The following is a 12,797-nucleotide window of genomic DNA, read 5'->3' as shown; positions in this document are numbered from 1 at the left end:
AGATTTCATGCTCACCCCTGCATGGATGGAATGGCCACGTATAACTACCTTCATGGACTCCCATTCCATCAGTGTGGAGACGGTCGTTCCCAATTTTTCTGTGAAGTATTGTGTAAGTGTGGTGTGAGTCATATCCCAAAATGCTGGATTTTCTAATGTGGCTGGTTCTAGCTGCCATGTTGATACTGGGGGGATCTGTGCTTCCCATGACATGTGCAGTATTAAGGGTTTATAGCCTGAGAAGGTTTTCTGCAGGTATTTAGTCCCTGTGACCTGCAGTTGTAGGGTGCGGTGACAGAGAATTCGGTCTAACTGTACATGAAGATCATGAGGTGGTGAAAAAAAAGAATATTCTTTAGTGTGTGCTATCATGTAATGACCAATGTGCTACCCATTGGGTTTGGTGGGACGCCGCCACATGTCAACTCCAATTACTTAAGGTATGTGCGCCCACCTAGTCAGCAGGATGGAGAGGTTTGCCCAGTATGGTTGTTGGGCCACATTCAGAGCATATATGCATCCAAACAGTAGGGGACACTTGTCTAATTTTCCTTCTACAAATGCATATCTCCTTTCGGAGTCTACTGCTGTGGCTACACATTTGAAGGGGACCGTTGGTTTAATCCATATTAGGGCTCCTCAGTCAAATCCCGAGTATGTTATGCCATAGCACTGACCTCTCCACTTCTTTTGCAGGTGCGCATTTTCTCCCTTAGAGACGTGTGTTTCCTGGAGAAAAGCTATCTGAGCATTACGTCGTCTGAGGTACTGTTGCACTGCGTGTCATTTGTGGGCCGTGCCCATGCCCCTGATGTTCCAGGTGAAAAAGCTTATGCTAGACATCTAGATGGCAGTTTATTAGTAAGTAGGATAGGCCGAGGGGACGGGTTCCCATCTACTAGGGCTTGGTGGAATATGTGGAGGAAGTGAGTGGGACAGGCAATAGCGTGAACAGTCTGCAACAGCATGTAAAGCTGGAGGGGAAATGAGCCTCCTCATGGCTACCCCAGAGGTGAATGATCCTAGTTTTCAGCCAGGACCACAAGGCCCTTGGTACAGGATGCAGGAAGGGGGGCGATGGGGGGGAGGGGGGATGGTTATCTACCTTTGCAGCACCAAAACCTTTCTGATGTCAGAGATGAGACAGGCTATCCGCTGGGCGGCCAGGGCCCGTGTATCGCCAAACACAGTATGTCTCCCGATGTGGTTGCTGTTCTACGCCCCTCTCACCGCCAAGCTGCTTGCCCAGTAAAATCCTTGCCAGGGGTGGACCAGTCTTCCACGCCCTGCCGGAATTGCTTCTCAGCACCAGCCAGGAAGAACGTATGCAAGTGCAGGTAGCCCCACTAGTAGGCAGCTGGGGCAATGGCCTTCATGCGGGGCAGCGGGCGCTCTGGTCTCACACTGTGGAGTCAGGACGATTGCTGCAGTGTCACGCAGCACAGTCCAGACCTCACGCCCAGCTCGGTCTACAACAGGAGGTAGATGGGGGAAGCTGATCCTTGTCACCTATAGGCCTGTTACATCTTGGGATCCTTTGGAGGCAGCAGGCTGGGGAGTCCAGATGCAGGTGGCAGTCCTCCCAGCCCTGCAGTCCCAGGTTGATCCAAGCAAAGTAACGCCACCCAGTCCGGTCAGCTTCAGGGAAATAATTAACCCTATAGTAGTTCCCGAAAGTCATCAGCGGGGCACTAAAGCTCCAGATAGTAAAAAAATGGCACAGGATTGTGGGTCGGTAATATAGAGCAGTCCCAGATCACATCCACCATCTTGTCTTGGCTAGCTATGTCCCCCAGAATGTGAAGCCTCTAACTCATTCTCAAGGAAAGCATATAAAGCTTGGGTGTCTTTTTCCAATGGGGTTTGCCAGGCTGTCACCTTGAGAAAAATCTCATAATTCTTCTACTTCCCTTCTCTTTTCAAGATTATTATAATGGTGTTTGAATAGCTCGTACACTGATGATTACATTTATTGCATCTTTTGTTCTTACTGGTCCTAAAGAGCACCACTGAAGCCAAGTTAGGGTGTGTACTTGTTAGAAATTGGGGGCTCTAGTAGTCAGAGATATGCACCCTGTACAAGTAGGGACTACAATCCTATTCAGGGTAAGTCAGATACAAAACTTAAATTAACCTGGGCTCACCCTCTGGCAGCTTGGCACAGACTAGTCAGGCTTAACGTAGGAGGCAATGTGTGAAGTATTTGTGCAACACTTAAATTACAGTAATACAGTGAAAGACAGAAAAAGAAAACACCAGTTTAGAAAAAAAGATCATTTTATCAGATTAAAACAAGAGCAAACAACAAAAATCCAATCAGTGGAAGTCGAGATATGAGTTTTTAAAGAATATCTGCAAATTTGGTGCTTCAAAGTCACTATTGTTCAGAAGTTACTTGAGGTCACGCTAAACTGGGGTAAATCCAAAAGTTCAGGCCAACTGCGATGGAGTGCAGGTCAGATACAAGGACCAGCCTTGGCCCACTGAACAAAGTACCTTTGGAGGAGTGGGGTTGAGGAAAAGTTGCAAGGAGCCAGCAGGCAAAGTGTTGTTGCCGATCCAAGGGAAGGCTTTGGCATCAAGCAGCACTCTGAGAAGGCGTCAGCGTTGAGCAGCACTGGAGACAAGCAATGTGTCCTTGTCGAGCAATCAGCACCAGTTCCGTTTGGTGCAACAGCGGCAAAGCAGCGAGGTTGAGCATTGCAGCACAGAGAAAACCGACTTCCAAAGGCCCAGAACTGGATTGGCACCACCTGCAGGACTCACAGGATGGCACAGTCCAGGTGCTGTTGGGGTGATGCAGGCAGTCTTTGATGCCCCGGAGACTGCAGAACAGGAGGCAAGCCAGAAAACTCTTGCAGTCACTTGGTTCTGGGGATGTAGATTCAGGTCCAGTCCTTCTCACCACCAAGCAAGGAGGGCAGTAGGGCAGGCACAGCAAGCAGCAGTCCAGCAAAGTCCAACATAGTCCGGCAGAGTGACATTCTTTTCAACAGCACAGCAGGCCTTCTTCTTGGCAGAGTGTCCTCAGGACCAGAAGTGTATTGATTTAGTGGGGTTTAGAGTCCAGTACTTATACCCACTTTAGCATTTGACGTGAGCAAGTCTTCAAGGAGAGGCCTTTGCCCTGCCCTTCACTCACTTGTTCCAGTCAATCTACGGGGAGTTGTGGGGTTGTTTGTGTAGGGACAGACAGTCCTATTCAGCTGCGTCAGCTCCTTCCTCCCATCCAGCCCAGGAAAGCCCATCAGCCTGGCGATGGGCCATCAGGATGTAAATGTCACACCCCAGCTCCCTTTGTGTGTGATTGTCTTGGGAGAATGCACAAAGCGCAACTTTCACCCACAACAGACGTATTCAGAGACAGGCAGAGGCACCGAACGGTTAAAATAAGAACATTCCAACTTTTTAGAAGTGGAATTTTCAGACTTACAATTTAAAATCAAATTTCATCATCAATTGAGAGTCTAGAGACACCAAACTCCAAATTTCTATCTTTTCCCACTCAGAAAATCCACTTAAATGCTGCTTCAAGGTAACCCCATTGTTAACCTATGGGAGAGAGAGGCATTGCAGTAGTGAAAAACAAATGTAATAGTTTTTCACCAACAGGACATGTTAAACTTAAAAGTACATTGTCTAACAATTTAATTACACTGCAACCTAACATTGGGGCTAACCAGGGCCTAACTTAGGGGTGATTTATATGTAGTAGTAGTAGTAGTAGTAGTAGTACAAACTTTGCCTTTCAACAAGTCATAAAAGTATCAAATATTATACATTTCAGAGTATAATAAATAAAATTAAATAAGTTAAAATAGTAAAAGGATAAAGAACAAACAGAGTATCTAGTATATCATTAAAATTTCCCAATCGCAAATATTTAAATAAACTAAATGAAATTACATCACTACCCCCATAGACTTTCTTGTATTTAATACAGAGCATAAAAAATTAGCCAAAGTTCCACACATCTCAATAGAGGATAACACCTGGAGGCTGGCATACGCGATACGACACTGGGGCAAATTGATTAACCTTAGAAGAGGCACTACTAGGCGCTTTCTCTGCTTGGCGTAAAATTTACAGAATAAGACCACGTGGATTGTAGTTTGAAGTGCCTTTGCGTCACAGGGGCTTGCCTTTAGCGTGGTGCTCCAGTCGTTCATAGTTGGAAAGGTTACTAAGCGATGAAATGTGTCTAGCCTTAATCTGGTGAGAACAAAACGGTGGCGGAGGTTTACCACATTTGCCAAATAGGGCTGCATGCCCTCCGGCGACAGAATTATTTGATTATGGATGACGGTGGGCTTTTTTGATTCAACCTCCCATCGTAAATCTTCTAGATACTTTAATGCCAGAGCACTCAGGTCCTTCCTAGAGATTTTTCCCAGCGAGGCTGGGTTTGTATAATAGTCTTTATTACCCATATTTTCGAAAAAGGTCATAATATATCTTAACCAGGGCACCCTCGCTCAGTATATTGACTCCATGCAGTCAGTCAGAATGGCCTTGTTTAATCCAGTGTATTCCGAGGTCCAAACTTTGTGCCATAACAATAATGGTTGAATCTTTATCAGATCTGCAATAAAGGGGACCCCCAGTTCCGAGTGGATAATGTATGATGATGTACCATTTGGTACCATCAGCAGATGTCTTAAGAAATCAATTTCCACCGTCTGTACCGGGTTACAGTTGGTATATCCCCAAATTCCTGACCCATACATAACAGCCGGAGTGCACTTGGCTATGTCAATTTTTATCATTTTCGGCGGGGAAATCCCCCTGAGCCTTTTGGAAAAAAGCCTTAAGGCCGCCGTTGTTTTAATAAGCGGAACTCTTTTCATTTTCCTGCAGTTGGCCCAAGAACCCTGTTTATCGAACATTGTGCCCAGATAAGAAAAGGTTTGCGCAGTTTCAACCCTCCCATGCGCGGTAGTAGTATTATAAATCTTGCCGCGTTTCCCACCACAGTTGTTAAATGTAATGCAAGTGGTTAAAAGTTTTTGAGGAGCTAATGGGGTCCTGGCCATTAATACTGCATCGTCTGCATAGAGTAGTACCGGGACAGCGCGATTACCTATGTGGGGTAGGTCTTTGCAATTACTAGCCAGATCATTTTCTAGGTTATTTATGTACATTGAGAACAAGGACGGGGCAAGAACACAACCTTGGCGCACGCCTCTAAGTAGGCCAAAAGGGCGAGTACATTCCCCTTTTAGCCCTTACCTCACTCTTGCTCTGCACCCTGTGTACATTTCTCGTATGAGTTGAATTATAGCTGGTTCTACCCCCATACTGCTTAAAATATCCCAAAACTTATCATGTAATACACAGTCAAATGCTGATGATAGGTCAATGAAGGCCAGATGCAAGTTGCCTGCTCTAATCTTTGTATACTTTCCAATAATAATACTTACGTTAGGCTTTTCTCCACTGTCCCAATTCCTTTCCGGAATCCATACTGAACAGAAGATAAAGAGCTCTTTTCTTCCGCCCATATTTGCAGTCTATTCAGAATAATTCTCCCTGCTAATTTAGCCATTATATCCAGCAAGGAGATTGGCCTGTAACAGGCTGGGTTAAGGCGATCACCTTTTTTGTATATTGGAATAATATTGGAGTCTCACCAAGATGGTAAGGGACCGCGTATGCAGATGGCCCTCAGTGTCTGCGTCAATACAGGCCCCCATAGCCGAATAGTAGCCTTGTATAAATCGATTGGAACGCCATTGGGGCCCGGCGCTTTCCCTGGTTTACTTAGAATTATGGCTTCCTCTACCTCCTCAATGCTAAATTGAGGGGTTATGATCGGGCGTGGACCTTCCTGGAGGCCTTGATCATGTACGGGAACTGTAGGCTTCATGTCGCTAGCCAGCGAATATATTTTAGAAAAGTGTGCAATCCAATCCTCTTCGGAAATCGCAATTTCCATCCTGGGGGTATCTCTGTCCCCTAACACAGGAGAATTTATTGTTTTCCAGAAGAGGATATTATCTTTCGTACAACTTGCTGTATGTAGAGTTTCCCACAAGGTTCTTTTCAAGGTCAGTTTCCTTTCCTTCATTGCTGTCTTGTATTCCTGTCTACACTTGCGTATATCGATTGCGGATCTTTCTGGGGCACTTAAAGCCTTTTTCAATTTCTTCTGTGCTTGTGTACAGTTATGGTCAAACCATCCAATAACCCTTTTTTGCCCCACCTTGCCGCTTCTAATGGTAAGAGCTTCTTTTATGGCTTGCGTGATCAATGTAAAAGCACTTAAGCATCGCCCTGGATCTAGGGTCTCACTTAGACAGTCTGCAAAAGCATGATTGCAGTCACATATTAACTGTTTCAACAGAGACTTGGGGTCTGTCTGAGACCATTTCAGGGCGTATCCATTACGCGGCACTAATTCAATATCGTTTACCAGCGTAGCCCTGTCGTCCCTGGCTGCTATAAAAGGAGTTAGTGAGAGGTTCAGGCTCTGGGGATAGTGGTCGCTGATTGCGATGTCATGCAAAGTATAATTCATGAGATAGTGTGCAAAGTGGGTTGACATTAAGACATAATCAATCACAGTATTCGCACCCCTTCCATTGTAAATTGGTTTAAACTGTGTTTCATCCGAATATAATTCGTTTACAAAAGGCAGATTATGGGTTTGAGCCAATAAGTTCATTGCGTCTCCTCGAGTGTTATGTGAGAAGTGAAGTCTTAAGCCAACACCTTCAGGATCCCAGCCACATACCTTATCAGAGATTTCTTTACAAGGGTGGACATTAAAATCACCGCCCCAGATCATGAAGGTCTCACGGTTGTTATTTGCACATATTTTTTTTAGGTAATTTCCCATTTCCATTAGAATGTTAGAAAATTCTCCTGGAGCTGCATTATTATAGAAGTTAATAATGACTAGATGAGTCTTATAATCCAAGTTACTCTCTATCATTTGATAGTGCGAGCTCGTGATTTGCATCTCTAGGTTCTGTAGACGTAACTTGTTAGAAATGTATGTGCACAATCCCCCTTTTGGTCTACCATACCTGGACTGGGCTGCTGGTGTATGAAATGTTTTATAGCCGTTAATGTGGACAGGACTTAAAAGCCATGTCTCTTGGAGACAGATACACAAGTAATCTTCTATAAAGTTCGCCCAGGTCTCATTACCTATCTTATTGGTTAGACCTACAATGTTCCAAAACAATAAGGCTATTTCCGCTTTCTGTTTGGGATTACAGTACTGGTCCTTTGGTAAACGGAGGGACGTATCACCGCCGATTGAGTGAATTATATTTCTAGGGGCGTTACTCTGATTTAAGTAAGGTTGTGTCATATTTCTTATAGGATCCATTATGTGGGATGTGTCTTCCTTGATTAAGTCCGGCCCTGGTGTATATACTACCTGGACTAATTCATCAGAGGGAACTATCTGTTTCTTGTCGAGTCAATCTATATCTTCTAAAGTTGTAAGAGGGTGGACTCTATTACGCCGTGTGAAAGGGTCTGGTCTAATTAAAGATGCTCTTGCTGGTTGTGGGTTTTTAGGATTATACCCCAGCGAGATTCCTTGGGGGGTAACTTGTCTGGCTCCTAATTCATGGATGATTCTGTCCACTAAGTTTGGTGAACTAAATGAAAGGACCACACAATCTCCTTCCAGCGCTTTCTTACTGCTTCTTATCCACTTAATTCTTCTGACCATTTTTATGTCCTCAAAAAGGGCCCCCACCATTCCAGAACCCATCCAGTTGAGGGCCTTATTTCTCAGGGCCGTCCATGATTCTCGCTGTTGATCGTCTATGGGTGGAGCGTTGGCCAAAACCACTACGTAAGGTGTAGCCTCCGGAGGGAGATGTAGTAGGTCACTTGGCAGATGTACGGGATTCAAGGATTTAGTCCTGCTGGGTGTGTTCCTCCCTAGGTTTAAGTGGGGCTGAGTAGTCGCTGTCCTAGACGGGCTGTTGCCTGCTGTCTTAAATAGTCTAGGGTTTGGGTCTGTTCGATCTGAAGGAGAGTTATGTGCTATAGTCAGGGAGGATGGAGTCCGGAGAGTTTGGTTCAAATTAGGTGCTAGTGGTTGTGACTTTCTCAAGGAGTTTGCATTCAAGTGTGTACCATTTGTCCTATTTTGCAGGGCAAATTGAATATTGTTCTCGTGGTCTGGGGTCAACGATGATATATTAGAATCCTTTATTACATGGTGTATGTCTTCCCGTTGTAAAGACTTTATTATTCCTAGACCTGCCTCAAAGTTACTCTCCACCCCCTTTAGACGCTCCAACATGGAGTCAAGAGTGGCTCCAATGGATGATTTCAGGGTGTTTACTAGCTCGTGAAGATTTATAAGGAGTGATCGAGTCGTATCTCCTACAATACTTGAGGGTTTCTTCCGGGGTGGTTTCTTAGAATATTTTTTGGTTGGGGTGGTTATTAAATCTATCACTGGCAGTTTTTTTGTGATCTTGTCGACCAAGCCCGCCTCCGGTTTCCTTGGTCGTTTAGCAACAGGGGAGATTTTGTCCAAGGAGTAAATTAAATTCAAGGTGTCTTTGATACATCCATTTGTGTACTTTACTTCTGTGTACTCGTCCCCATGTTCACTGGATGGGGAATTATTGTGTGATTCTACAATTCCTGGTAATTCATGGGATTGATCTTTAGACAACGACAATTTCCCTTCGATAGTGGCAATTTGTTTATATATCATTCCCATCGCCCCTGAAATATATTTTAATATAGATGTACTATCTTTTAAGTTTGTTGGGTTATTTGATTTTGAATGCTTCCTTTTACCCATATACTTATATGTATAAAAAGGAAGGTGTGGGCCTGGCAAGTTGGTGCCCTTGCCAGACCGAACTGGCAATTTAAAACTACACACACAGGCTCTGCCGTGGCAGGACTGAGACATGTTCAAAAGGGCAACTATAGTGGGTGGCACAATCAGTGCTGCAGGCCCACTAGTAGTATATAATTTACAGGCCCTGGGCACATATAGTGCACTTGACTAGAGTATTACAAGTCAATTAAATAAGCCATTTGTGGATAAGCCAATGTCACCTTGTTTAGAGTACAGAGCACCTACACTTTAGCAATGGTTAGCAGTGGTAGTGTGCACAGAATGCTAAAGCCAGCAAAAACGAATTCAGCAAAAAGTGAAGGGAAAAGGTAAAAGATCTGGGCATGACCCTGCAGAGAGGGACAAGTCCAACAGTGCTATAAATTCCTTAAATAAATGATAAATTCCATTAATTCAGTACAACACTGAAATTCGTCTTACCTGGCTTACTGTGCCAATGACGCTCCTTAACCAGAGAGGATTTACTTGGCACACATCTCGCCCATCAACACTGATGGTACCTTGACAATAATAAAGAAGCAGTTAGTTAACATGAAATAAATAAGACAAGCCTACTTGATTGAATGCTGGATATTTGTTTCTAAAATTTCACAATTTCAAAAGTTTTGTTGCTTCAAAAGATCAAAGGTTGATGCAGTCAAAAATTGATTTGTGCAATTTCTTGGCAAAACAAGAAGGAATATCAGCTAAGAATGGGTAAACAGACATTTCACAATGAATTTTGTTTCCTGACAAATAGCGCTATAGATACTACCAAGTTAGCACTGAATCACAACATACAACATTAACCACACAGCACTGAGAAACCACTTTATTCCATTCCATTTTATCAGTGCCACGGATAGATTTACTATTAACTCGTAGTTAAATAATTTTTTTTTCAGGAGAGTTGCATTGTACAAAATGACGACTATGCCCACCCTACTGTATGTTCTATAAAATATCACCTATGGGTTAAACATCCCAGGACTCAGGTATTCTGTAGTATCGTGAATAAAATTGTACTAGAGTTGGATGGGATTTTTGTTGCAAGGAAGGGTACAATCATGGTACTGTGGATTTGGGGAAAAGACAACTCCCCGTCCCAGCCAAGGGGTAATGAAGTTTAAAAAACGTAATGTCTAATTTGGGAGTAGTGGTGGTCAAGCAAGATGTGGCCCAGCACTGTTTGGGAAGGGTGGTGGTAAGGGAGGGGTGGGGGGGGGTTGCAGGCCTCTACACTGCAGGAATGGAAAAGAGTAATGAATCTTTATATATGGCAGATGAGAGGGTTACCTACAAGAGCCAGGGGTGCCCACACAAATTCGACAAGGTTTGGAGTGGGTGGATGGCTGTGATATTATGATATTCAACTCTCAGCTGGGAGCTGCGACTCCCTTGATGTAAACAGACTGGTATGTTATATGTGGGGCACCGCTGTAATCATTATCATATTTTCTCCTATTCATGGAAACGTCATTTAATGCCTCCTGTATTTCATCAGGTGGGTGTGTGCATGGCTCCTTCATTGTTTAAAGTCTACTGTTAGGTGCATGTTTGCGCCTTTAAGCAATATTTCACTGCTTTATTTATGAAATAAAAAACACAATTTAAGATTCTGAAAAAAAATAGTGTCAAAGGGGGCATGGACAACCATCATGGCTTAGAGGAAGTAATCCACAATTGCTTTGCTGAACACCCTCAATATATAATTTAAGCTGATATCATCCACCCGTTTCGGACCTCTGAAAGACTACCAAAATTATGTGACCCCCTGGAGCCCCTGACTTCGCCCATATATTGAAGGGAAATGCCAGGGGACTCAGCGCGGCCGTTGCTATATGGTGACCTGATGGTCAGGATGTGCAACTTACAATCGGAGGTCCTGAGTTTACAGCTATTCCCGACTCAGTACCAGTGGGGGACGAAGGAGGGAACGGGGGCCAGCGTGAGAGGGCTATGCAAGGCAGGTAATCTCTGGACAGCGGTGCGCGGCTTCTGCATCTTGATTCACCTAACAGTATAAGTATGGTGAAGTGGCCGAGGAGGATTATGCAGAACCTCGATCGATGGATTGCAGCGGTGGTGCCCACATAAACATCCGCTAAGTAGAAGGTAGGCGGTATGGGAACCGGGAGCGGTGACACCACAATACAGGACCAGAGAGGATTACTGGACTGCAATGCTTGATGTGCCTGAATTTAAAATGGCACCTTCTACATCCTCGCCTCTTCCGCTACGATCATGAGAATGTGCTTTAGGGCTTTAACTGATTGAGGCAATTCTTGGCAATACTGTAACTCAACATGGCTAGATATGTCGGAGGGAACCTTGGGCTCCAATGGTAGTCTGCAAACATGCTACCACCCTGACCGTGCTATTAACACAGGTGAGGAGTCCAGATTACGTATTTGACCTGGTCAACTGCTGTAGGAATCGGTGATAAGACTTTGGACAGGGTATGGGGGGGGGAAGAGGTGATCCCTTCCTTCATACTGGGTCGTCATTTTAGGCTGTATGTTAACAAAATCGGATGTCTAATTACCTTGCTCCACCTCTGGTCCTATCAAATCCAACTGAAACGGTCTCTCCCAATACTACGGCCCTTACAAAAGATGACCCGTTAGCCGCTTTCTGCAACTTTAAGATGGAGCTCTGGGAGGAAATCAGGGCAGAGATAGCTGCCTCCTTTGACTCACGGGCCAGCTACGGTGTAGGGAAGACCCGCAAACAGTACCTTGGAATTGTAGGGAGTCGTGATCTTCAGGATGAGATTTGGAGTTTGGCGTCGCAGGCGTCATTGGGCCCTTGAAGTTACATACGTTCTAGATCGAACTCCAGGCTGATGACAAAGTCAGGAGCGCTGGCGTAGATGGCGTTGGGGCTGCGGTGTGACACGGGACGATGCAACGTGTGGTGCCCAGAGGCCACGGTGCAGGAAGTGGCTTGGTGACAGCATCCTGCGGCATCGGTGAGGCCAGGGCTGCAGTGTGAAGGGGAGGGTGCAACGTGTGGATTCTCCAAGTCACAGTGCAGGCAGCGTTATCATTGTTGCTGAAGAAATGTCGTCGGTAGGCCCAAGGTGGGGGTGTGGCATGGGGTGGGCTCCGTGCGACCGAAAGGGTTGCAAGGCAGACGAGCGTCTGTTGACGACGCTGGAGTCAATGGTGCTGGCGTCGGTGGACCAGAGCTGCAGTGCGGGACAGGACGGTGCTTCGTGTACCTCACAAGCGGTGTCCACAGGCCCTGGTGCAGGCAGCCGTGTCCGTGTCAGTGCGGCGCGTCATCATCAGGGATGCCAAGGACACGGTGTGAGAAAGGTGATGTGGAGTGTGGGGCCCACAGATCACCGCGCAAGCAGCGGCTCAGTGACAGCGCCAGGTGGCGGCATCGGTGAGACCAGGGTTGCTGTGCATCTTAGGGCACAGCTCTGTGTGGTGTCGTCAAGTCACGGCGCAGGCAGCGGCGTAGTTGATGGCATCACAGTGGATTTTCTTCTGTTGCAGCACAAAACACACAGTTCCCAATGCTGAAGGCAAATTAAGCTGAAGTCTTTGATATTCCTGAAACTTCCAACAGGAGGCAAGCTCTACTCCAAGCCCTTGGAGAAAATTCACAAGCAGGATACACAGCAAAGTTCATTTTTTGTCCTCTTAAAGGCAGAAGCAGCAACTGCAGGCCAACCCAGCAAACACAGCAAAGGGCCAGTACTCCTCCTCCAGCTCTTCAGCTCTTCTCCTTCTCATAGGTTCCTCTTGATCCAGAAGAGTTCTAAAAGTCTGGGGTTTGAGGTCCACTACTTATACTCCTTTCTGCCTTTGAAGAAGGCAAACTTCAAAGGAAAGTTACTGTTGTTGGCAAGATCCTGCCCTGCCAGGCCTGGCCCCAGACACACTGCAGGGGGTCCCAGACTGCATTGTTTGACGACAGGCACAGTCCTTTCAGGTGTAAGGGTCAGCTCTGCCCTCCCCAC

General features: G+C 45.5%; 1 protein-coding gene across 2 annotated transcripts in view; it reads right to left on the bottom strand.

Moving 5' to 3' along the window:
• Positions 1-12,797, bottom strand: part of ABCB10 (ATP binding cassette subfamily B member 10) — a 1,288,341-nt gene that overhangs the window by 350,683 nt on the left and 924,861 nt on the right. For both annotated transcript variants that reach the window (XM_069234944.1, XM_069234945.1), the window contains exon 9: positions 9,266-9,345. In XM_069234944.1, the coding sequence (XP_069091045.1) occupies positions 9,266-9,345 (80 nt within the window). The remainder of the gene's footprint in view (positions 1-9,265; positions 9,346-12,797) is intronic.

Source organism: Pleurodeles waltl, chromosome 5, assembly GCF_031143425.1.
Source record: "Pleurodeles waltl isolate 20211129_DDA chromosome 5, aPleWal1.hap1.20221129, whole genome shotgun sequence".
In the NCBI taxonomy this organism is placed as follows: domain Eukaryota; kingdom Metazoa; phylum Chordata; class Amphibia; order Caudata; family Salamandridae; genus Pleurodeles; species Pleurodeles waltl.
The sequence above is the reverse complement of the archived record's forward strand: the minus strand, read 5'-3'. Positions and strand labels throughout refer to the sequence as shown.